This window comes from Gambusia affinis, linkage group LG24 (assembly GCF_019740435.1).
Source record: "Gambusia affinis linkage group LG24, SWU_Gaff_1.0, whole genome shotgun sequence".
Lineage (NCBI taxonomy): Eukaryota > Metazoa > Chordata > Actinopteri > Cyprinodontiformes > Poeciliidae > Gambusia > Gambusia affinis.
The window spans coordinates 12734795-12760186 of record NC_057891.1 but is presented as its reverse complement, the minus strand read 5'-3'; the positions used below and the strand labels follow the sequence as shown (position 1 = coordinate 12760186).

The window sequence follows — 25392 nt, the reverse complement described above, 5'->3', positions numbered from 1 at the left end:
AATGGAACAGCGATTGGTCAAATTCAGCCTCACACTGATAACTTTTCGGAAAGTACAGAAAAATATCTCACTGTAATAACTGGAAAAGATTTAACCTTTTCACATTTCATCATTATCACAACCGTTAACTTGAACTTTCTACAGAGATTATGCGATTGACTAACACAAAGTAGCACATCTTTGTGAATTGGAAATAAAAAAGGACATGATTTGTGATTCATAAAACAAAGTAAAAGTCTCTTTAGTAATATGTTTTTGGAGCCTTTAAATCCGATACCCATAAATAAAACTGTGTATTCAGTTGCAAAATACATTTTAGATCACTTTTCTTCAGCAGAAACAAGGAAACTGGTCAGAAATGATGCAAAGATGAGTAAAGGAAATACAGGATAACATTGGAAAAAATAAATAAACGCTGCAAAAGACTTGAGATTTAGGCAGAAGTTCACTGTCCAGCAGGACAGCTGGTGGCCTGAACATTCTGGTTTGAATCAATGCATATTCATATGTACGTATGCATTGCTTTGTGTTGCACATAAAATCCCAGTGAAACACATTGAACTTTGTGGTTGTAACATGATGAAATGTGTTGAAGACGTGCTAACAGATTTGGCCGGGGGCTGTATCTAATACCTGCAGGTGGGTTCGCACAAAAGACTTGCGGCCGGTGTAGTCAAAGTTACTCTTCATCAGAAAGTAAAGAAGGTGGGCCGCGTCGTTGCGGATGAAGCTCAGCTTGGAGTTGCAACATTTGAGGACTTCGTAGCAGAGCGAGGCGCACATGTCGGCCCTACCGTCGAAAAACGTGCAAGGGAACTGAAAGACATGGTTATGAAGGGTTTGGATGATTAACACGAGGAGGAAGCTGATCAGCGTCGAAACGAGGGTCAAATTATTCACCTTAAAAATGAAAGTCCTGAGGGAGGTGAAGACCTGCTTGAGGGCGGCCTCCGATTGGGGGATCTGCAGAAAGCACAGATGCACCTGGAACACCGTCTTCATCAGGGGGTTGTGACCCAGATCTGAATTCAGCTGAGTCTGAAAACACAACAAGGTATAAAATGTTTGATAACAAACCAATAATAAAAAGGCTTTTTTTGTACATGCTAAAGGTTTATGTGTGCACCTTGAATCCCATGATGAAGGTGCTGAGTGTGTCCAGCACAGTCAGGCAGACCTCTGTGGACACGTTGGCCTCCAGCAGGCACTGGCTGTTTACGTCCGCTTCTGTGTGGCAGAACACTGACAACACACCACTTATTGTCATTTTAAATTAGTAATAATGATTCTTATTCTGTTGGTTAAACACTTAAAATAATTTTCTTCTTCACTGTTCTTATAAGTGTCCACCACTAGAGGGCAGTATAACATTTCCAGATTGAATAGACAAGTCTATTTCCCTTTAAACGTAATATTATCCTGTCACCGTTCTTATACTTAGCTCCAAAAAAAAAAGAGAAAGAAAACAACAAATTAACAAATTTTACATTTAATATAATTTCTTTCAGCTTTTTTTTAGCTTGATCAAGAGCTTACTGTTATTGATGGTGTGAGCGTTCTCCAGAGCTCCCAGCTGCTGTAGACGGGCGTGCAGGATCCCCGCCCTGGTACGAGACACAGGCAGAGTCAGTGACTTCCTGTCTGGGGCTACAGGTCCTGCTCCCTCCTGACTCCTGGGAGAAAAATGAAAGACACCATAACATTTAGGCTTCTGGTGAGAGCAGAAATCACTAATCCATTTACAGATGTCTCTATAGTTTGAGTGTTTTGACGTGTGAAACAAACAAACAAACAAAAGAGCAGCGGACGAAATACAGCCGATATTAAAGTGTGGAAAATAACCATCATGCACTTCAACTAGCACAGAGGGAATGAAGGAATAAAGCTCTTACCCGTGCAGGAGGGGCCAAGGGCCACAACCATATTCACAAAACAACTTGGCAGCAGGGTTAAAGATAAAAGATAAAGCCGAGAACTGAAGATTAAAACCTTCTGAGCAGTTAGACGTCTGTGTGCGTGTGTGTGTGTGTTATCGCACAGATTAAAACCATTTAATTTATTTCAAGAATTAAATCAATAAACCATGTGATCAGCCAGACTTTACCTAGCAATGAATCTTTTCCCCATGTATCTGAACTGATGGAGGCAGATCCTGCAGGACAAAAATACAAACAGATAACTTAGCAGAGAAGAAAACACATTTTAGGGAACATCATGCTGTGTCTCTGGAACCAGACTGCGGTGAACTCTGTGTAATTGTTATATAGTTTCTTTTCACCTCCTCCCCATTGCGGCAGTCAATGCTAGTACTTACTCTATTAGAGTAAAGAAGTCCATTAACTCTGATGGAGCTGCTTTGTTCCAATACGCAAACAGGGCTTCTACAGGTGGCAGAAGGGAAACATAAAACAGCAAAAAAGGATTAATATGCTGCATAAAACATGCTGTTTAATTCAGAGGCTTGCAAAGTGTTGAAACCTCTTGGACTCGTTCAAAACAAACATATTTCAATCTACTCATTAGCTAGATCTGCCCCAACTTGTTTAAGCATTGTGATTTTGTAAAAGTCTGAATGTCAAGGACAGCGGGTTACAACATTCTCAAATGTTATACCATAATGGTCTGGGTTAACCCAGGGGTCTGCAACCTGCTTTTTGGATGTTCCACAATGGCTTTTAACTCGGCTAAAACCAATTTTCAAAAATACACATATAAAGAAACAACTCTAGTTTTTGGCTTTTTTTTTTTTTTCCCAAGAAATAATTGCATTGAATTTCCACCAAAAAATGACACTAACATTACCAGTAATACTTGTTGAAATCCACTTTTCCATTAATATCAACATCATACTCATCAAAAACAATCAGTTTTCTTATTCAGCAGCTCTTATTTTGCAGCTCTGGACAGGAGAAAGTTTTGTCTTGCTCATAATATGTCGACTGGATGTTTTTGTTTTCTAGAGGCCAAGTTGAAAAAAATATTTTTTCCAATTTATTTTTACTCTAAGGTAATTTGCAGGATTGAATTGCATGATCTATTACATAAAACATGAATAAAATACACTGAAGTTTGTGGTTTGAATATGATAAAAGATGAACAAGTTCAAGGCACTGAATAGTCCAAGTCCAACCTGCAGTCCTACCTTCAGACATGCTCTTGAGGATGTGCAGAAAGCACATGAGCAGGTTTCCGATCTCGTCCCGGTCCAGTTTGTCGCAGCGCAGCATGGTACTGCCCACTGCTGACACACACTGGCTCTGATGTAAACAGCAAGAGAATCAATGTTGGTACAAGTTGGCAAAATAGAGGCAAAAAGCCCAAGCACAGCACTCAAAAGAAAACACCAAACAAGAGTCAGAGAAGTCCACTCAGTTGACGCTACAACAGCAAAGAAGTGGAAAAGGGTTTATAATGAGCCGATGGAGAGCCACCCAAAGTCACACTGAGTACTTGTACTGGTCCGTTTTCCCCATGTCCTCCATCCGGTCCAGAGTCTGCAGCTGCTTTCTGACTCTCAGAGTCTCTGTCCAGCAGCAGGTCAGGCAGAGGCACAGTGAGCAGAGAGAAGTCCATAGTGACCCGCTTGTTAGTACGGTTCAGAGGCGGAGCAAACTCCTCTGGGTCCAGGGGAAGGGGGGGCACATTGACAGAGTGCCTTCTGGGAAATCTCTCAATGTGTTGGAGTTGGGAGGTCAAAGAGTGCCTGTGTGACCTCTTTAAGGAAGGGGTGGCAATAATGTAGAAATGAAAGAAATGAGTCAAAACACATTGGGTGGGTAACTTTAACACATAAAACTTAACAGACTACCCCACACTGTAGGACGCGGTGCACAGATGCTTACTAGTAAAAATAGTCCTAATTTTTATTTTTTATTTTTATTTTGTCACATTACAATCTCAAATATTAGGAGAAACACGCACAAAGCGTTAGCAGAATCACAGAACTACGGGATTTATGATGAGTTGAATTTACACACAAGTGGTCTATTTATAATAGCGCTCAGTTAACCTGAAACCTTTTACCCTTTATCAGAGTAAAGGGGTGGAAAACAGAAAGGAACTTCCCAGATTTTAAAGTTTTAGATGTAAAAAAAAAAAGAGAGTTGGAAAACAACATTTTTCCTTCCATCTCTCAAGTTATGCCCTACTTTATATTAAAAATGTAATCAAATACGTTTAATTTTGTAGATTCAACTTGACAAAATGTGAAAAGTTTAAATAAGTAGAAATACTTTTTTTGAAGTGTACTTGTATCTGTTTCTTTTTTCTTTTCTGGGAACAATTATTTTACAATTATTGATTTTCTTTCATAAAGGGCATCAAAAAAGTTGATTGCTCCTTGAACCGATTTGAATTTCTGGTCCTTTTTAGCATCCTTTATGGTGACTAACTGTTGCAATTGGAGAGTAGTTGACACATTGGAGTAGGCTTTTCAAATGCCAAATATGTGACGCCTTGAATAATAGATAAAATCTTAATCTAGTCGCACCTTCTCCAAAGAGTTGGTCTTGTCGCTGCTCTTGTCCAGAAGGCTGTTTGCAGAGTCGGTGGAGGCCAGAGAGCCTCTGGAGTCTGCGTGATGAACCGAGCTCACATTTGGAGTGGAGCTGTGAGGAGAGGCTAAAGAAGGAAAACAGGATACATTAGCGCTCTAGTTATGTTTTAGCTGGAGAATCGTTTGAAGGAAGGCAGCGAGGAGTCGGTCACCTGTCCCAGAAATGACCCCAAACACATCTTTGTGGAGAGCGTTTTCTATGCAGCTTCCAGGTTTTTGGGGAGTCACTATGGAGTTTGGAACAAGGGAGTCTTCTCTCATGTTCTGACACGGAAAACAACAACAACAACAACAATAAAACAACCAGAAAGATCATCTGCAATTTGGATTCCCACCACCAGGTGGCAGGCTTACATTGTGGTTGCTGAGAGGAGCCGAGTCCTTGATGTCAAGCCTGTAGACGTTTTCCTGAAGAAGGCCAAACAGCGGGAGGTAGAGCGTGGCGAGTCTGGCTTGGTGACTCTGAAATAAAACAAAAAAAGGTTTTACTAATAAATTTATCACAGAATTTAAAATCTCTAAAACTATTTCTGTCCCTAAACAAAAAGGCTTTGTATATTTTCTATAACTTACTGATTGCGGGGTTATATAGATACCCAATATTTATACAGTCACACAGTTATTGGAATAGTTCTAAAATTAATGTGCAAAGCACATAAACCTTTTTTTTATTTACTAAACAATATTCAAAACAGATTTGTAAAAAGAAAAAGCAAATACAACTTAAAAGGAACAGAGATTTAAAAAAAAAAAAAAAAAAGGTAGATTCAAAATGACGACAATGGAAAAATGCATTTGAGTTAAAGGTGGCAGGTTATGGAATAACCTAAATCTCTTTCTGGATTCAAAAGAAATTAGAAAATTATCATAATGAAGCCATATGGCATTTTATTTTTTGTGTGCATTTTTTGTGTATTTGAAAAATGTCATCAGTAGTTTTCAGATTTTCTTTTTTTGTGAATAGAGGGTAGATATTATAAGTTTATACTTCTTTTTGCTCCCTTTTCGTTCATGATTTCTTGAAGTTGTTACATAAACTATTCACTTTAATTATTGAGTGAAAAATGGAAATGAAGAAATACAAATTCAAAATGGAAGTCAGGAGTCAGACTGTGTAGGTATTTTGTAACGTCAGAAACACAATCAGAAAGCTAAAACAGCGAGGAACTAGCATCGCTTACCTTAGCAGCGTAGCGGTCGTCAAATGTGTGTTTGATCATGAGTCCCTTGAGCACCTGAACGGCGATCTGGCGGATGTCTCTGTGCTCCTGGAGAGCCCCGCCCACTTCCCGCAGCAGCAAGCCCACCAGGAAGTGGTTTCGGCAGAAGTCGTCGGTCAGGGAGTAGTCCAGCTGCAGATCTGCAGCAAAGCACAAATCAAGAGATGGAACGTTTTGTTAATTATGAAACAAAATGCAATAATAAAAAAAATGGTTTACAGATGAGGTCACCTTGAAATCTCTGTATTCTGCCTTTGCCGAACGGCATGGGAAGGTTCAGAGGGATGTAGTGCTCGTGGTTGCAAACCACCCGCAGGAACTCAAACTTAAACTCAAACAGAGTCTGGAAGGGACATAAGATAAGCAACTTTTTAGGGCGAACAATTCATCTTAGAAAGAAATCTTTCGTTTAAAAAAAGAAAAACACCTTTGGGTCTCCAGGCACAAAGCAGTTCATGTAGTTATTGATCTGCTTGAATACAAATCCTCTGTCCATGAAGGTGAAGCAGTGCTGGATGCAAAGTAGACAGTGAGTCACATTTTATCTTCCTAAAAGCTTCCCAAGTTGTTAAACAAAAACTTTCCCTGCAGAGCAGAAGGGAGGAGGGCCAACCTTAATGAAAAGTGCCAGGCTGTGGTTGGCGTTGCGAGAAGCGTCAAGGTTATCCTTGTATTTCTGGGTGATGTGCGGCATCAACATGTTGACCAGAGTTTCCACAGCGTGGTAGAAGGAGGCGGAAAACCGCTGGTTCCTCGAGAGCTGGGAACAGGAAACGGGAGGAGAAGGAGGACGGGAGTTAGGCTCGCCTGGGATTACCTCAGGAAGAGAAGGAAATAGAAAATAAAACACATACTTTGACTTTACCGCTCTCTGTGAGGTAGTAAGCCATCGATTTTACCAGAGCTTCAAAGAAGTACCACGAGTGCTGCAACACAGAAGAAAAATGTCAGTGGAAGAAAAAGAAAAGTTAAAAGTGGTATGTGGAAACTTACAAGATAAACACTGAAGTGTGAGAGTGAACATTTTGATTAGCTACAGGTATACCATGTTGCTCACCACAGTTTCCTAATATGCAAACAGCTGCTTTCTTCAACAGTTTAGTTGACAAACACTATATGAGTATATCACATTACAAACTCATTTGTGAAGACATTTGTACTTTCTTGCTTTGTTCCCAGATAATCTGCTCTTAAAGATAATATAAATTGTAGAGTTTTCTTCGTCCAAAGCACAAAGTTAACTTTTGCCCACATTTACATTCAGAAAAATAATTCAGCTGGAGAAACAAGAACACTAGAGACTGAAAAGAAATTTGGGGATTCTGAAGAAATAGTAACAAGTCTTCCACATAAAGTGAACGTTGATGCCTTGAACGTGCTGAAAACATCAGATAAAGTGAGGGAGTTTCACTTAAAGTGGAACAGTTTAGATTTTTAAAAATCAGTAAACTAAATAAGAACTAATTCCTTCTATCTAACCATCTAAGTTCTGTATTTCCATCTGCAACTTCGTCCTGGTAACGCTGAGAGTGATTTTGCCCCTTTATAGTATAACTTTTTGCATACAAATAGTTTTTTTTCAGGTAAATCTGGTACATTTGTGTTTAGTCCTGCCTTTGTATTTGTACAGCAGAATAATAAGCACATTCAGGTTACCTTTAGCAACTTGTTGCTTGTTAAAAAGTCAGTGGATGGCTTGAGAATGGCCGTCATGGCTTTAGCCAGCTCTTCGTGAACCGTTCTTAGACAGATGGATGAGTAAGGCTCTGGCTTAAACACAAACTGAAAGGAGAAAAATATCACTACGTTAGTTGTTCCAGGAACACACTGAGTATCATTGTCAAGTGATATGATAACAAAACTTCACCTTGATGAAAGATCTTAGGTAATGCTCAAGTCCCTCCTCGTGGCACTGTGCCACCACATGAACCATTACCCTGAAGAAAAACAAAGGAGAAAAATAAAAATAAAAAAATCACTTTTCTATTATGTCAGTGTGACAGCAGGTCTTGAAAAACACAAAGAGAGTGCCAAATGTCCAATGAAAAGAAGAATCACGGCATTAAGGAGAAAATATCTACCTGGTAACGTTGACGGCCACATCCTCATGCGTTGCTCTGGTGAGGACACAGAACAGCTGGTTGAGGATTGTGGGCAGGAAGTTGACCATCACATGGCCTTCCATTGCATGAAGACTCTAAAAAAGATGGGGGAAAAAAACAATAATATTTGCAAATCTTATCTTTTGAAAAGAAATGGTTAATAAATGAACTGAGCTTTTGTTTGCTTTGGGTATTTAAGGGTAATGAAGCTCATAATACCTTCAGGTATTTAATCAGCTCTCCCTCTGAGGCTTGCTCCGACATGTCCATGTTTTGACAGTGTTGGAAGAAGTTGTGCAGATGCTGATCCTGGTGAAAACATGTGATGCGATAAATAATTTAACTGAAGAGACGGAATCATTGTTCTTAACCCAGAAAACCCCGTGAAAAGACGCAGCAGGTCCGCAGATTGAGCATGAAGGAAGTGTGTTTACCTGAGTGTAAACTGTAGATACAAGATGGGTGGAGAGTGTGAACAGTGGTTTGCCTCCATCTACCCATTTAATCTCGGAGCCAGATTGCTGCAGTGATAAATGCGTGTGAATTATTGTGCTGCATACTGATCAATGCAAAAGTGACTCTGAATATGAAAGCTGTATCCCCCACATGGGATACTGCTTTCATATTTCATAAAAACAAAAACAGCTCAATATTAACATTATTTTCATTTTATGATGCACATATTGCACTTTTTGACTAGAATGTCATATTAAGAGGAGGTGTCTGCAAACTGTAATCCAAGGCAGGAATTTACATTAATTTTCTTCTTTTTTCTTTTAAATAATTTTGGATCTAGACTTTGGTTAGTTTAGAGATTCAAGCCTTTAAATGCATAAATTGCAAAAGTGATCAAACTGATTTTTATGTGCAGTCATTAAAGTTTAAATCTTTTTAACAACTTATTCAATATGGTAAATAATAGATAAGTTAATGAATGCTATACTTGCCTGTTTAGCTTTTTTTTTTAAGTGGCATGATCAATAGACTGGAAGTAGCATTTATATTTATTTCAATGAAGCCAATATAATTGTATAACAGTACAATTTGTCATTTTCTCGTATTTTTGAATACACAAAGGCAAATGTAACAGTTTATTTTATAGCCTCAGTTGTTTCTCTTCTTGATTCATTGAAAAACTCACAATCTTAGAGAAAAATATTTTTTAGAAACTGTTTTACAAGACAAATTAGAAGAAAACAAGAGGAATATAGGAAACCCTCAACCGTATAATAAGTTTTGATTTTGTTTACTCATCTGTGCTTTGATAATTACATTTATTTATTCATTTAGTTCTTTTGAACTAGTAAGCGTTAATGATGCCAATTGCTTTTAGAGGCTTAGACAGAATAGTTTCTACTACTTTTGGAAAATTTAAACTAAACGCATTTATCAATATTTATTTTCTTCTTTTTCGCTATTTTTAGGCGACTGACTCTAGAACATTTTTGTTTCTCTACAGCCGGGCAGCAAAGCTGCAATCTGTTTTACACCGGGACATTAAATTGAAAATGCCAAAGAATCAGATGCATATGAAGGCGATGCTGATATATGATTTGCCTAAAGCGGTGCATCTTCTTTCCCTACTGAAGTATGAGGGAGATAGACAAAACTGTAATGGGGTTTTACTGTATAGCGGAGATTAGAAAATGGCTGTAATTAAATTTATAATAAAGAAATCTCCATCAAACACTTCAGAGGCCTGTGTTATAGATTAAAGCTAAGCAGATTTCAGAGGCGTCTGGTGTAAAAGCCTGTGGGGGCCTGCATAAGGTCCCAATCCAATCTCAGCTAACAAGATTTCTATCTTTTAACCTTGAGACACTTAAGAAAATGACAACGGCTGGGTTGTATTATCATATTTGAGGCTTGAATACAAATAAATTTGCAGAAAATTCTTTGAATCTCAAGAGTCAAACGTCTATTCATCTCCAAACCCTCGACATGGCCTTTCGCACGCCAATCTAAAAATCCAATTTCTTCGCTGTCGTTACCTTGCTAGCGCCATCCTGGGAGCTGAGATAGCCAGCAGGTAGATTTGCAGCGACAGGAAACTGCTGTTCGTTCATGATGACCCTGCCGCCGTCCTTCAGGAGCGGCAGCCAAGCTGAACCCACTGAAGACAATAAATAAAAAAAGATGTAGCTGGGTGTTTGTTACAGTTTACACAGAAATAAACCTATAGAAGATATGCCCGGGAATATTTAGCAGACTACCAGGAGTCTCTACTACATCCTTCTTCTTGCTATTGTTGTCACAGCTGACGTGATAGAAGCTGAAGAGAAGGTGATGTTTCTCATGCAGCTGAGTCGGCAGCTCTATTTTAATCTGTAGGCAGAAATATAGAGAGATTCATTTTTCCTCTGATTTACTGACGATTCACTCTTCGAACAAACCTTTACATAAACTAACTCTAATGAGGAACAGCAAGCAGGAATACCTCGTCGTAGAACTCGGGGTTATGCTGGTGGTGGAGAACGGCTGCGTAAGCCTGTTTAGTGAAGAGAGGTCCTCCGGGTCGGCCATAGATGCACTGCAGCAAAGGCGGATTTAAGAGATGAAAGAGTGAATAAATATGTAAGCGTTTTGCACCTTTAGGCCATTATAGGCTCTCTTTAAAAGCATAATGTCGTCTGCAAACATTGTAATCCGTGAAGGATTGTCCAATATGTAGCTATATATCCATCCATCCATCCATTTTCTTTACACCCTTCTTCCCTAATGGGGTCAGGAGGGTTGCTGGTTCCTCTCCAGCTACGTTCCGGGCGAGAGGCGGGGTCACCCTGGACAGGTCACCAGTCTGTCGCAGGGCAACACAGAGACACACAAGACACAACCATTCACACACACACTCACACCTAGGGAGAATTTATAGAGCCCAATTAACCTGACAGTCATGTTTTTGGACTGTGGGAGGAAGCTGGAGAACCCGGAGAGAACCCACCATGCACAGGGAGAACATGCAAACTCCATGCAGAAAGATCCCCGGCCGGGAATCGAACCCAGGACCTTCTTGCTGCAAGGCAACAGCTCTACCAACTGCGCCACTGTGCAGCCCTGTAGCTATATATAAGTTAAAGATTTTTTTGCTATTTTTCTGCTCAAGAGTTTGTAGTTTTTTGTTTTTTTTTCTTCTTTGTACCTTCAGTGGCTGAGCTTCGTCCTCATCAGAGTCCTTAAATTCAACACATACAGCAATGTTCCTTGCCTGTAAATGGGTGATAAAAACACAAAAATGCACATTAAAATCAGGAGATAAATATGGAGAGTGTAATTTTGTGCGTATGCAAACACTTCAAGTACATTTCAGAATAAGAGAGTTGTCTTATTAAATATCTTTGGCTTCCTGTAACGAGCTGACCTATTTGGAAAAAAACAACAACAAAAAAAAAAAACCACTCCTCTGTTTTAATGTATTAATCAAAAGCTGATGCTTGGCATGCAGATAATTCTCTCTGGCTCTGCAGCTGGCCTAAATGAGCTGGAGGCCGTTGCCAGTCGCCTCATGGGCTAAACAGGAGTACAAAGTGATGATTATAAGAGAATGCCTGCCAAGTAAAGGAATTGCTTTCCAAATAGAATAGCTTATACGCTTTGGACCTACAGTTTATGTTGCAGATAAGCTCTGACTATTCAAAACAACAAATTAAAAGAATGTATGCATTTTTTTTTTTTTTTTTTGGTAATGTAAAAAACAACAACACAAGATTGGGGATAAACGTGAATGAAAAGTCAATAAAACATTTTTGGTTACAGTAAGGCACTGTAACTATATGCCATTACCACCTTTTCTATACGTACCTTTGCAAATGATTTTTGTCCGTCATACTTGAGGTGTTTTGGGTAGACATACAGGTGGTTTTTATATATAGTGAATGGCTGGGCGCACTTAGCAATACACGGCACAAACTCCTCCACCTCCAGAAGAGCGCTGCCTGAACCATTTTGTTCAAAGTTCCTTACAGGGATGTATGAGGTAGTGACACAGTCTGCAAACAGCAAGGTTAGAGGGATGATTATTAACTTCTAGTCATTTAAATAGATGATTAGAAGAAGTTCTGAAAATAAATAAATAAATAAAGGTTTACTGGGTACGTCCGGTGCGACGTTATCAATAGTAACATCTAAGTTCCCCAACAGCACAGGGAGTTTGGCCATTTTTTCTGGTCTGCAGGGAAAACAGAGGAAGAAAAACTTGTTAGAAATTTACCAAAGCACATTGGAGGGGAGGAAAAAGAATGATAACAGCAACAACAAAACCCCTGAACACAACATACTTTCTGAAGTCAGTGAGGAGCTTGAACATGTCCTCGTCAGACAGCTTGCTGCTGTCCTGTCTGTAAAGAGCTGAGAAGCGAGCGTTTTTCTCCAGAGTTCCTGATGCATCCTTGAATACCGGCCTGCAGAGGAAAAAAACGTAAGAACCTGAATTTATAGGATAGCTAGGCGTAACACATTTATGCAACTCTATGTTGGATTTGCATGCCAATATGACAGACAACACAAACAGCAAATAGACTTGGTGTTTAAAGGCGTTTTATTTTGACTTTTAAGTGAAGGGTTTAATCTACCTTTTTCTTGCCTTTTTAAAAAAAATGTTATTATAATATTACTCAGTTGGCACCTTGCCGACAATTTACTCCATGTTTGTGATGAAGTAGATGTCTGGCAAAAATAGTGTTTTAAAATGCACAAAATGACTGAATTTATTCAGGATATCAATTTTTACTGAGTTTCTGCCTCTATTGTTTGTATTTCAAACCAGAATTTTATATGCCTTTAATATTATATTATATTTACTCTATATATAGCTGGCGGAGAAAGTCGGCCCACCCAGGACTCTTCCCTTTTGTCCTGGGAGAATCTGAAGTGACTTTATCTGAAAAGTCTGTGAACTTTTCCAGTTCCCATCCTTTCTCCTTCTCACAAACCCTTTCAATCAGAATTACTATTGTGGTCTAAAACAGGAGCCGTGTGAAATAGATGGAACATATCTGGAGTTTTAATGCCGGTAACCTGAGTGCACAACCACCTGTCCATCTACACACCACATCAGGTCTATCGTAAGCCAACTTCACACCTTGCAGCCCAGGCAAAAGGCATCCTGTACTGTCCCAGTCTGCTGCAGGCTGTCTTGGCGTTCTTCAGCACCTTCTGAGCCACCTGAACAAGAATGTTCTTATTTAATGTGATTATCTACTAATACAAGAAGGTGGATATCTCTGCTTGTGTACTCACTTTGGTGGAGTCTGAGCTCTTCATGTAAGGTTCAGTGCAGTGGGTGATGCCGCCTTGGAGGACCTTCTCAATTCTGGCAACCAAGAAGATCTCTGGGTGGGGGCAAGTTACAGAGAAGACCCCCTGTGTGGGGTAGTGAGGAGCCAGGCCGAGGCCTTCTGGGGGACCATTGCCGATGATTTCTGAATTGCACCCGTTGCCTTGACCACATGTCATTTGGCGAACCAAAGGGTGGTTGAGGTCCACGTGGAAGTCGGCGGAGATCTTCCTGCTGTTCTGGACGTCGAACAGGGACAGGACCACGTAGAACGGTTCAACCTGTGGAGGAAGAAGAAACACAGGAAGGAGAGGAGATGAAATGTTTTTGTAAAGGCCAAGAGAAGGAGTGAAATATCAGAGAAGACAACAGGTGTTCCTCCTCCCAAATGTACTTCACAGTTTTCGTCCGGCCCAAATGGATCTTCTTGTTTACGCTTTCCACCATCGTTCCCATCACACAAGGCTCTTTATCTGAGGTTTGTGCAGTCTTGTGCTAATAGCTGAGCTTTCACAGCTAAGCTAAGAGTTCTCCTTTCACTAAAAGTGACGTCAGGAAACCACATTAGTGCTAATGCTTCATGTGAAACCCTGATTGGGAGTCAGGATACCAACCCATCAATATGAGCTTTAACAATCATCCATCCAAATGGACCATATGAACAATTTAAAATTCTCTGGCATTTGCGTGAATGCCGGGGAGCACTTCAGACTCCGATTTCTGTTCGACAACAAATGCATCCGAAGCTCTCAAGCGTACGTTAGTGGTCGGCCCCTCTTCGTTTTCTGTGACGCAGCCCTGCAGGTTGAACGACAGGTTGTGACAGCTGACGAGGACTCTCTTTCCAAACTTCTCCTCAAACGGACGCACATCTGGTTCGATGCCAGAAAAGTCCAGTTTCTGTGACAAACCATAGTTGTTGTTAGAAGGCTTCAATCTTGTCACAATACTTAGAACCCAGAACGTCCTCACCTGAGTGTCTGGATCCAGAGTAAACAGCTTTAGTCGAGCTTCACTTCTCATTCTGGATTCGATATCTCTGGCAGTCTGGTAGAAATCAAACGAAATGTTTTTAAAAACTGGCAGTTACCTGGGCAGGATATAGAATAAGTCGGAAAGAGCTTGAATCTGGTATCTAGTGAGAGCTGTAAAACAATACAAGTACAGTGAACTTTGTGTACATTTGTAATCAGACCTCTGGAAGGTCATTGGGATTTTATTTCCCAAAAATTTTGAAAGTGATGTATCCTTTTCTCTCCCTTTTTCACCGTGTTATCTTGGGCTAACACATAAAATCCCAACAAAATGCACTACTGCTGCTTGTTGTGACCTAAAAACTTGTGCAAATGTTTGAGAGGTGCGAAAACTTTTGATTTAAAAAATCCAAACAAAATGCTGGAATGCAAGTATAAAGGTTACAGCAGTGAATAATAAATCTATCTGGGATCATCAATGTTTTTTTTGTTTTTTAGTTTTTTTTTTTAAGAAAACAAATCCCATAATAGGTCTAAGTGATTGTTTTTAGAATGCCACTCCCTCTGAGGAGAAGAAGTATTCCACTTGGAGAAGCGAACACACTTATCCAGATGTACACAGAGTGACCACCAAGTGGAAAATGTGGCTCCAGGAAACACAGACATTTGACTAATTACCTCAAAGCTTCAGTTACAAATCATCAGGAGACTTTCTGCATATCAGGTCCTACTGGGGCTCACAAGCAGTAACAGATTTGATTTGTTGGGTGAAATGAATGAAGGTGTAGCTTAAATAGATAAACAGGTTACCTGAAAGTTGTCTTGAAAGTTTCCAGAGGAAAGCTCTGCTTTTCCATGCTCCTCATCTGCTGGAGAGATCAACATGAGTTTTGTTAGCTGTGGTTGTTATAGCAGAACCAGAATGGTGTTTGCCTTTCTGGAAACACCAAAAGAAAAACATTTAGGTCAGGAAGCTATGGATGATTTTCAAAGTGTAACATTTCTAGGATAATTATTCCTTGGGGGGGAAACTTAAAAATAAAAACATGTGCAAAAAGCTTTAAAATCCCACAAGGGGGGATTTGATACCATCATTCAGATCGCCGTTCCTTTTCTCCTGCATGGCCTGTTCAAAGCTGCTGTGAAGAATTTTGTTCAGGATGCTGATCCACTCCTCCATTTCAGCTTCGCTGTCGGCAGCCAGCAGGAACGTGCTCTTATCCTGCATCTTCAGCTCAAACGCAAACCGACGCACTTTGCTATTCTGAAAGAACACGCATAATCCCAAGCTTTAGTCTCAAGTTTAAGTTTCCAAGAATCCTTGCACAGGCAACACTACCTGAACAACCCCCATGCACGAGTCAAGGAAGATGGTTCCTTTGGGTTCCTTGGAGGTGTTTTCGTCTTTGTAGAAGTTGAGGTTGTAGGAGCCATCACCCAGCTGAGCCAGATGGAAGTATCTCCTCTTGAAGGACTGGAGGATTAAAATAGAGACTGTGAAAACCACAGCGTTGTTTATCAGATAATTCTAAAAATAAAGAGGGAACAGGGCATGGGAAAGCTCCATGGGTACACTGAAAACGTCAAGGGCTATCTATAGTGAGGCCTAATCTGATTTCCAAATGTGAAAGGAAACAATGCAAACATTTTGCCTTAAAAGTCATTGAAAACATGAGAAGAAACATAAAAGCATTGATTATTGAGGTACGTTTTCATCTGGACGTGGGTAGAATGAAAAATAAACACCTCTATATAGTTCTAAAGTTCTACAATTCAAAATCGCAAACTTTTTTCAGCAAGCTATAGAAGTTTGTTTTAAGTAAATAATTTATTGACATTGATTTTTTTTTAAAGTACTTGCTCCACTGGCATATTTTTTTAAGAAGACAATTTCCCCATGATATAATAAAATGATCTGCTAGGGGAACTAGTACGTTTTCATCAATAATGATGGGTTATTGATTTAAAACAAGCTGCTATAAGTCTCTGAAAAGTTACTTATAAGTCAGTTTTGCTTTATTTCAAGCAAACCAATATTTGCAGTATAAACTAGAGCAAAGGTTTTGTGATTTTGAAAACTGAGACAAATGAGGATGGATGTTGAACAGAGATTTTTATTTAAGGGTAACATTTCCTCTAGAATGCTCACCCTCATGGTAACACTAATTGCACTGTTCATGTTGCCTTTGTAGAGCCAGCCATGCTTCGACACGCCTCCCTTTTGAGATCCGAGAGAGGCTGCATCCTGGAGAAGATGTAAAAAAAAAAGTTTCATTAGGTAAATAATACTGCTCTCTACTTATTATGTCTCTCCAAAGGAGAAAGCAGGATTTCCTGGGTGAGGAGAGATGTTTGGAAACTCTACCTCATCTTTTTCCACGTCTTCGTCCACTTCAAACACGTGGGCCGCAAGCTTCTCCGGTCTCAACACCTTGCTGAAGGAGAAACGTCACATTCATTTCACTTAGTTCGGTTTAAGCTTCCTTTTGTCATACAGTCATTTTTCATTATTTAATCATTAATTTTTATTATTACGTATTAGCACTGCTACAACTGCCTTCAATTGTGACTTTAAATCATGCCAAAGAATTCAAAGTATATATTTTTCACATGAATACCCATAGTTCCTGTTTAGTTAGTGCAACTAAGAACTCCTTCCCGAAGTCACAGCAATATAAGACAAAAAAAAATGTTCACAGAATTTATGTTTTACAATGTTAAAATCTTAAAATGTTATTTTATGCATTTGTATGTGGTGGTCCACAAAGTAATGCATAAGAAAGGTAAAATGTCTTTTTATTCTTCAAATTACAAACTGGAGGACCAAATTCAAGAGAAGGCCTCGCTGTGTGCAACATGTGCAAACCTAGTAGGAACATACCTATAAAAACTTTAAGGTGCCAATTAAAGGGGGTGGAATACAAATGTACATCACACTTATCAAATGCTTATTTAGAAAAGAAAAAGTATTTCCCTTCCACTTCACAACTATGCCCTGCTTGTTTACTTCATAATATAAAATACATTGGAGTTTGTGTTTACATGACAAAATATGGAAACGTTCAAAGGGTGTAAATACTTTTCAGAAAGTGCATTTTGCAACCCCAAAAGCACACAAACAGTATTAATAAGGCAAATCCATTTTCTACCTTTTAGGTTGAAAACTGCAACCTCTTATGAAAGTACAACTCAAACAATGCACCGTTTGCCCTTTGACCTTTACACCACCCAACTTTCTCTGAGGAACTACTTCTACAAACAGTCCAAACCAAGGCCAGGATTTATTTAGCTTCTGCCCTTCCATGACTTAAACATCACACGACATCTGTGGAGTTAATTCCTGCACTCAAGGAAAGCGGCTTGGCCAAGGACGCCCAACGCATTGTTGGAGTTTTCCTTTTGTTTTAATGGTATTAGTCAACATTGCTCCGAAAATAGCTCTCTGTATCGGGGTATGAAAAACAAAGGAAGTCCTCTATTGTTGTTGTAGTACCGCCAAGCAGGTATCCTTGCTTTTGGAGCTCTGGCTACATCAACGACAGGGTAGTAAACAAAGGGCAGGGTCGCTGAGCACAGTAAAATTTACTAAATGCCTTAGAGGGAACATTAGCTAAAGAGAACATGTATTTATAGATCCTACAGTCTCATGAATAACATTTAAATTAGTGATGATTACAAGATGAAGAAACATGTTTAAAATAGAACTACAAGTCAAGTACATGCCAAGTCATACTAACATTTCAAGTTTAGAGATAAAAACGACAAAGTCTAATGCAATTTGCAAAGTGCAACTAAACTGTATCTTTAATCTGACCTTTCATAATGACCAGTCTGCTGCAATGACTTCCTGTTTCCTCATTTCTGTCTGTATATTTAAAGCTTCAAACGCTTTAGTGCACTTTAGGTCAGGGCATTTTTGTCAAAGAATAAGCACATCTGAATTACACACACTCACTGTGGAAGGTGGCGAAAGTCTCCAGAATACTCCTCATACTTGTAGTTGACCACATACCAGTCAGACTTGTATGTTTTAATGCACTGCAGAGAGAAAGGAACAAAAAAAAGGGGTTATATGTTATTTAGATGAGAGGAAATTAAGTTGAATTGAAGTGGGTGTAGTTATGGCTAAATGAATAAAACACATTTTTATTAAAATGTTGAAGAGGAGCTGCTACTTTGCTCAAAAACGTCAGGGAAGTCATGGACTTTCAAATATTTCCAGACAAATATAATAAATTTTTTGATTTGCAAAGTTCTGCTTTTGTATCTGAAACAAAATATTAACTAACTTTCATGTTTAGCAAAACAAACAAACAAACAAAAAAATAAGATAAACATTTTAATTTTCAAGTGACCTAGTTAAAGTTACGGACTTCAAATCAGTGGCATGAGCTTAAATGCTCAGAACTCTGTAAGGAGAAACATCAAAATTGAAAAAAATCAAACAATGACAAATTGCAAAAGAGTACAAAATACAGCAGTTAGTCGTATTTTGTATCTTAATATGTGTTCTTGAGCTCTCTGAATTCCTCAAAAAAACAATAGAGCCCACAATGTCCAAGACAAAAGGTCAATAAAAATGGAAAAATGAATTCAGGGTAAGAAAAAAAGAAAACATCCATCTGTATAAGTAACCCCAGCTGTTCCAGATGTAGTTATGATGTAATGCCTTGGTACAGCAGCGGCGGACTATCATGTACTGTGCTCTATATTGATTCCCATCCCAAGCATCCAGAGCACAGATTCTCTGACACAACATGGGGTCAAGTACCAATAAAGTATGGACTCCATCTCTGGACAATCCACGACACACTTACTGTCAGGAAATCAGAGGGTGGAGAACACAAATAAAAGTTCACACAAAGGCCAACAGCGGCATTCCAAATGTGCAGCAGATGAGTTTTCTCTCCTCTCAGAGCCAAACGAATGATCGGCATTCGTTTGGCATTGTTATTCTCAACAACCCTCTCTGAAATCAAACCAGCTTTACCTGCACAAGAAAATCAAAGCTTTGATTAGCTTAATGTTCAATCAGTGGTACCAGTATCCCTCTGGTGTGAAGGGTATGAATTCCAGGTGCTCTAACTATGGCAGAAACAAAGCAAATTGTGCTTGGCTAAAAGTAGATCAAACTTGGCAGCACATCAATCAAAAGGACATTGCAGGGGTTCAGTCAAAGCCTAGCCTTTGGCACTTGTGGAGGGATTTAAAATGGTCAAAGCAGGCTAGCATCCATGCATGTATTGGTTTTACCTCTTGGACAAACAGAGAGGAAGCTTCTTTCTCAGCAGTCTCTGGCACAGTGGAGAGCAGAGTCCGTCCCTGGCGCCGCAGGGTGGAGATCTGAAGGGAGAGAGGCATGAAAAACACATCACACAACGCATCCATTCTGTCAGGCAGGAGGGCAAATTTCATTTTACAAGACCTCAAGATCACAAAATGTACTGATCCCCTTTAATTAATTGACTAAACGTCTTTGTCTGTCTTTGGGCTTCCAAAGGTTATTTTGAGGCCAGAAGGGATATTTATAAAAACCCTCCAGCAAGTTCAACATCTGCCCCAGGGTCACCCTGAAAACCTTCAAAGGAGATGGCCAGGAGGCATCCTCATTAGATGCCCGAACCATCACAGCTTGTTCAGCTGAAGAAATCCTCTAGGATCTGTGGAACCACAGAAGGAGTCCTTCTGGTTCCTGGTTACTACTTTGCTTTTTAAGAAGTCTCCAGAGACAACCAAGACCGAAGGCCTCACTTTAGAACTTCCCATGCTAACGTCTACTACTATACTAACTGAAATCGACAACACTGGTTGCCTCTCAACCATCGAGCTGTTGTGTGTCTGCTTTTTATTTCAATGGCCTCTGAAGATACACTGCTATAAATAAATAACACACCATTGTATTACTGTTTTAGGTATACTTGAGAGTATGCCATTTAATCATTAAAAACAATGATCAATAGTTTTTCTCTTCTTTTTTATTTTTTGCCTTTTTGAACATCATAATCTATATATATTTCAAATATGCTCCACTGGTACTGAATTTGTGTAAATTATATTCAAATCTTGCATCAAAAACAAAATAATAACATTGCTTCATCTATACAGATGCACTGTCTGTAATAAAAACGATTCAGCCACCTCAGCATGCTTGTTGCTTAGAATGGGTCCGCCTTACAACAATGCCAAGTGAACATTTCTAATCTTTATGGAAAACACCTAGTCACTATTTCACATGTAGCTTTTCATTTCATTAATTTAATTGTATACATTCTTAAATTATATAGTTTCATAAAAATCATTTCTAGTGTTTGTGTGTTTCATATGCTAAATACACTGCCAATAGGACAAGATGAGATGGGCTGAAAGAATAAGGAATGACTGTTGTAGGATCTGAGTCGATCCAGTTAAAACTCCAGACCCAATTATTTCCCCTCCTAGCCTTATAATGTCAGACAGAGTAGAGTATGGGTCCATAGGAAAAGTGCCTCAGGCTGTGAAGGCTATTGAGTCGGAGGGTCTGCAAAATTACTAGAGGCTGCCACTTCCTTTGCTTAAGATGAGTGCTCTGGTTTTCAACTCAGCTCACAAAAACGAGTTGGACGCAGTGACACAACCCTAATTTGTCACAAGTCGCTTGTTCATACACTCTTGAGCTCGCAAGGTTTTAAACGTTCTGCCATATTTTGGTGTGTACACAGGATTATTGGCTATCAAAATCATATTTGTCTCAATCTGGAAAATTTATATAGCGTTCTTTGAATTCCTTTTCTTCTTCTTCGACTTTAAATGCATTAAAATAAACTCTACTACATGCGGATTCACCTGTGTGTATTCAGACTTTCTTCAAGTGACATTAATTCCCCTTTTGTCCAAATCACACCATCACCATCCCGGCTTTTGTCCACCTTCTCCTTTCACTCACTGTAGATCACAATGTCATCTGCAAACATCCAAATTGATGAAAATTCTTGCCACATTTCTGTTAGTATGTCCATACACAGTGTGAACAAAGGGCTCAAAGCTGATTACCATGAATTCATCCTCACTACTGTGACAATTTCTTGCACAATCCTCCCATGCATCTTTGTCACATCTGAATTTATCATATAGTATAATATTAAATTGATGCATGTAAATGAAATTTAAAAGGTAAAAAAATTTTGCACAGGTAAACGGTGCAGAGGTTCACCTTCTAGCAGGGTAAAAACCATAAATACACAGCTGGTGCACACCTGGAATCTATTTTCCAACACTCATTAATTGTATATATTTTTGTTAATTTCATTTATTTTACATACAGTATACTTTCCCAATAGGGATCTGTGAATTTTTAAATGCCATTCCACCAAATTAATATCAACTGTTACATTCTAGAACTACATACAGGTGGACACTATTTGCAAATCAAGTGCTTTGTGAAGGTAATTGGTAACAGGATTTTATTTTAATCTCAATCTCAGAGTAAAGAGGATTGAATACAACTAAGACTTTTATTTTTATCTGATTTGTAAAGCAAGTAACATCTTCCTTCCCCTCCTCAATTATGCACTACTCTGTGTCGGTATATCACATATGAGCCTAATATTAAAATAGAGTGAGGTTTGTGGTTGGAATGTGACGAAAAGTGAAAAAGTGGCATAGGAAACATGAATGATTTTGTCGAGCACAACATCAACAAAGAGTAGGGCTCTTTGTTGGGTGGTTCATGTGTGGTTAATCCATAACCACACATTTAATCACTCTCCTCTCGTCAAATCTCTTTCCTCTTTGATAGGTTTGTGAGGATGTGTGTTTACAGAGAAATTAGGGACTTTTCAGTTCAGCACGTCCCCAACAAATGCAGGACATTATTGCGTGGAACTTTAAAATCCTTGTAAATTCAAAACAGAGGGGAGAGGACTGATGAGTCAGAGCTTTACGACTCTGGCTATTATTAAACTCTGCTTAAAGGGGCCTTATTATGTGTTTTCCAAGCACATAGTTATCATTTAACAGCACAATCGGTTCTTATAAAACATTTTTTTACACATACGTATATATTCAAATATGACTTCAGTACTTCATATCTCCGAATTGAGCCTCTGTCTCTTTAAAAACTCATTACCACATGGATCCTCTTTGAACCTTTTAAGTTTGTACCAGCCTTCCACTCAGAAGTAGCTCGTATACTGAGCTCGGCAGATGCGCAGTTGCACCAGGTGATTGCTAATTGCTTCTGGCTAGTCTGAAGGAGCTGAGTTGGGGAGGCTGCTCGGAGAAGCTGAAGCTCAGAGGTGGTGCTGGGTCCGACCAGGTGTTTTACACAATTGAATTGTTGAGAGTAGAGGATTCCTCAAACATGCATGAAACAAATGCAGAACATTATCAAGTCAACACTCCAGGCAACACTCAAGGCAACACTCCAGCTGTGTTTTTGCTGAGGGAATAACATTACAACATTATGTAAAGCACAAGAAAGTTGATTTAACATAATATTGTCGCTTTAAAGATTCCCCTGTTGATAAGCAGCAGAAAGGTGGATCAATCGAAATCTTGATGTAATCATTATTTCAACCACAGTAAGATATTGAGCTAGCTCTACCTCCAACTTAATTATTCAGTTGAGTCAGGATCATCTGAATGCAAACATCACTAGTACAGAGTAACGCGCAAACCCAGATGCCTATAGCCTAAGTTTTACTTAATGAACAATGTATAAACTTCCATACTTTTTCAGTGTTGACTGAAAGGAAAAAAAATTTTGTTTTTTTTATCCTCCTAAAAACATACCAAACTATGAACCCCTACTCTTTAAATCAATGTTTATCAGTGTTGGAGTGCAGTACTTGTTCTTGCCACACCCATGTGTCTGGCTGTTTTAATGCTTTGTGTCTCTCAGCCCAGTGATGTGAAACATGTGGTGGGTTGGACAGATGGACAGACTGGGTCAAACCACACAGACACTTGCATACACACAGGAACACACACTGGTTGTGGACAGTTACTAACAGAGACAGCCTTATAATGAAAACCACCAATCACGGACTGATTGCGCAATAATCTAGGAGTAGGCTGAATGTTCCTTTATAAACACTTTGCTTGGATTCAATGTATTTCAGTTCATATACAACGATGAGTGTATTTTTATCTCAAGGTAACCTCATCTAGTTTCATTATTTTTACTGCAGTAAAAACTAAGAAGCAGATAAAGGTGAAAACCTGAGTGAACTAACTTTAGAACTAGCTTTTGAGAATCTGAGAATTCAAGAATTCAAAGTGAAAATGCAAAAGCAGAATTCAAAAGGGATCACTAAAGCTACTAAAGATGGAGAAGTAGTTCATATTGGCGAGGGAGACACATTTATAAACAGCTAAAAGTCTGAGCATAGACACAGTTTTAAGTAGAAGTACTCCATATTTTTACGCAAGCAACATCAGTTTGAATGTTAAAGATATTTCCCTCTGCATTTCATTGCTTAATAACGTAAATTTTTGAAAAATGCATTTTATTTTTGGAAAAGGAAGCAAATTAATAAATCCATCAACATGCTCAGAGTTTCTCTTGCTCACCTGGAAGTCCTCTGTAGGAAACTGCAGCATATCACGCAGCACATCGCTTATGATCTGGGTCTTCCTCTGGAGGAGGACATTCTCATAGTCTAGAGGCTCTATGATCTTTGGTTTTACCTGCAGGAACAAATCACAACATTAGGCCAGCCTTTTCAACTTTCGTTTGATTTATCATAAAGGAACTGTGCCTGTTCAACAACAACAACAGGACCATTTCATATGTTCTGGACGCATTCACAATGCTAAATTTGTAGCATTCACGGTGTGCGGACAACAAGTTGCTATTGTCCTTTTGCTGGCACAATGAATATGGCAGAGGAGAGGAGGAGATGTTGGATGACGGAAGGGATAGGGGCGCGAGCAAGAGATTGTGTGAGTATTTGTACCAGTCGCAGTGTCACAGGCTCACGTTCAGTATCTAAAGAAGTGGCCACTGCAGCTCATGGAATCATTTTTATTCTCAGACGTACACTTTACCTCTTTATACCAGTGTGCAACGGAGACAGATCTACACCACTGGCCACTTTATTGACCGTACCTTGTTAGTACTCATCTTTAGAACTGCTTTTATGCTTTTATACAGTAACATTCCTCTGAGATTTTGGCCCCACACAGCATTACGCAGTTGCAGGGAATTTGTCCGTAGCACGTCCATCCATCACATCTAGAAGCTGTGGCGGAACCGTATACTCCCTAAATAAGAGTCTTCATTCTAGATGATATCATTGAAGCAAAAAGAGCTGCTTAGGCATTGATGTTTGACAGTAAGTAAGATAGCAGAGTTCAGTTCCTGATGTTATACTCCCTTGACACTGCAGACCTCAGCTGTTGCATTCCACAGGAAACCCCCTGAGATTGGTCTCCTTTAAAAATAACCTTATCAACTGGGATTTAGGTATCCAAACCTCTAAAATTGGGGATGTGTTTTCTTAGTAAAGTTTGAGACAAAAATACACAGATAATTAACAATACAATAAGCAGCAGATGCACAGTTCTCTCTGAAGTTAGATGAAGGTGTAATGATATGTTGCTAAAAATGTATGATTTGCACAAAGAGGAGAGTAATAAGCAATAAAAATTCTTGTCTCTTCACACCAAAATGTACTATTACGCGACTCTGGAATAATTATGATAAGTTAGGGGTTTGTATAATGACAATATGGCTCACCATTCAGGGCATCATGACATTGGGGGGGTGGCACAATATGGCACCAGAGGAAAATTTAAGTCAAAAAAAGTCATGCCTAAGTTGTGCTGTGAACAGGTATTGCATGTCTGGTAGGAAATAGGCTTCACAGCATTACTGACTGGAAATCTATTATACAATTTACAGCTTTGGTATTCATTTTAAAACACTTAGGGATCAAAATTTAGTTCACAAAATTAGGATTGGTTGCTTACTATTGATATTAAAGCTCATGAGGTCCATCTGAAAGCAACTCGACCTCGTAGTCACTAACTTTCGAACTTTAACAGATATAATTTAAATACAACATAATGTTAAATGCTTCAACATTTGAAAGTTGCAATTCTCAGATGTCTTAAAATTGAGATGCAACACACCTGCCAAGGAATATTTTGACATATGAAAAAAAAAATGCAGCCTAGCTTAGCTGGAGATCAGTGCATCAGAATCACAATCAGTGCATCAGAATGATTGTGAATTCACCTAATGAAGCCTGTACCACTGAAACATAAGGCAAATATGCAATAGTATTTC

General features: G+C 39.1%; 1 protein-coding gene across 11 annotated transcripts in view; it reads right to left on the bottom strand.

Moving 5' to 3' along the window:
• The window catches only part of dock9b (dedicator of cytokinesis 9b), a 66548-nt gene that overhangs the window by 9226 nt on the left and 31930 nt on the right, over positions 1-25392 (bottom strand). For 7 of the 11 annotated variants that reach the window (XR_006370054.1, XM_044110291.1, XM_044110294.1 and 4 more), the window contains 39 exons: positions 23673-23789; positions 19377-19466; positions 18079-18161; positions 16489-16558; positions 16273-16368; positions 15463-15597; positions 15213-15387; positions 14934-14992; positions 14122-14196; positions 13909-14049; positions 13113-13430; positions 12955-13037; positions 12152-12274; positions 11963-12042; positions 11676-11863; positions 11017-11082; positions 10315-10407; positions 10091-10202; positions 9869-9990; positions 8312-8398; positions 8097-8186; positions 7857-7972; positions 7643-7712; positions 7432-7557; positions 6630-6701; positions 6389-6535; positions 6203-6286; positions 6007-6118; positions 5737-5915; positions 4910-5017; positions 4708-4819; positions 4490-4620; positions 3143-3257; positions 2315-2381; positions 2105-2152; positions 1537-1673; positions 1127-1242; positions 901-1038; positions 634-816 (listed from right to left, as the gene is read on the bottom strand). Coding sequence is in view for 10 of the 11 variants with exons in the window: in XM_044110291.1 (XP_043966226.1) it covers positions 634-816; positions 901-1038; positions 1127-1242; positions 1537-1673; positions 2105-2152; positions 2315-2381; positions 3143-3257; positions 4490-4620; positions 4708-4819; positions 4910-5017; positions 5737-5915; positions 6007-6118; positions 6203-6286; positions 6389-6535; positions 6630-6701; positions 7432-7557; positions 7643-7712; positions 7857-7972; positions 8097-8186; positions 8312-8398; positions 9869-9990; positions 10091-10202; positions 10315-10407; positions 11017-11082; positions 11676-11863; positions 11963-12042; positions 12152-12274; positions 12955-13037; positions 13113-13430; positions 13909-14049; positions 14122-14196; positions 14934-14992; positions 15213-15387; positions 15463-15597; positions 16273-16368; positions 16489-16558; positions 18079-18161; positions 19377-19466; positions 23673-23789 (4464 nt within the window). In the remaining variant the exon portion in view is untranslated. The remainder of the gene's footprint in view (positions 1-633; positions 817-900; positions 1039-1126; positions 1243-1536; positions 1674-2104; positions 2153-2314; positions 2382-3142; positions 3258-4489; positions 4621-4707; positions 4820-4909; positions 5018-5736; positions 5916-6006; positions 6119-6202; positions 6287-6388; positions 6536-6629; positions 6702-7431; positions 7558-7642; positions 7713-7856; positions 7973-8096; positions 8187-8311; positions 8399-9868; positions 9991-10090; positions 10203-10314; positions 10408-11016; positions 11083-11675; positions 11864-11962; positions 12043-12151; positions 12275-12954; positions 13038-13112; positions 13431-13908; positions 14050-14121; positions 14197-14933; positions 14993-15212; positions 15388-15462; positions 15598-16272; positions 16369-16488; positions 16559-18078; positions 18162-19376; positions 19467-23672; positions 23790-25392) is intronic. The other 4 variants (XM_044110295.1, XM_044110292.1, XM_044110289.1 and 1 more) reach the window with 2 other exon arrangements.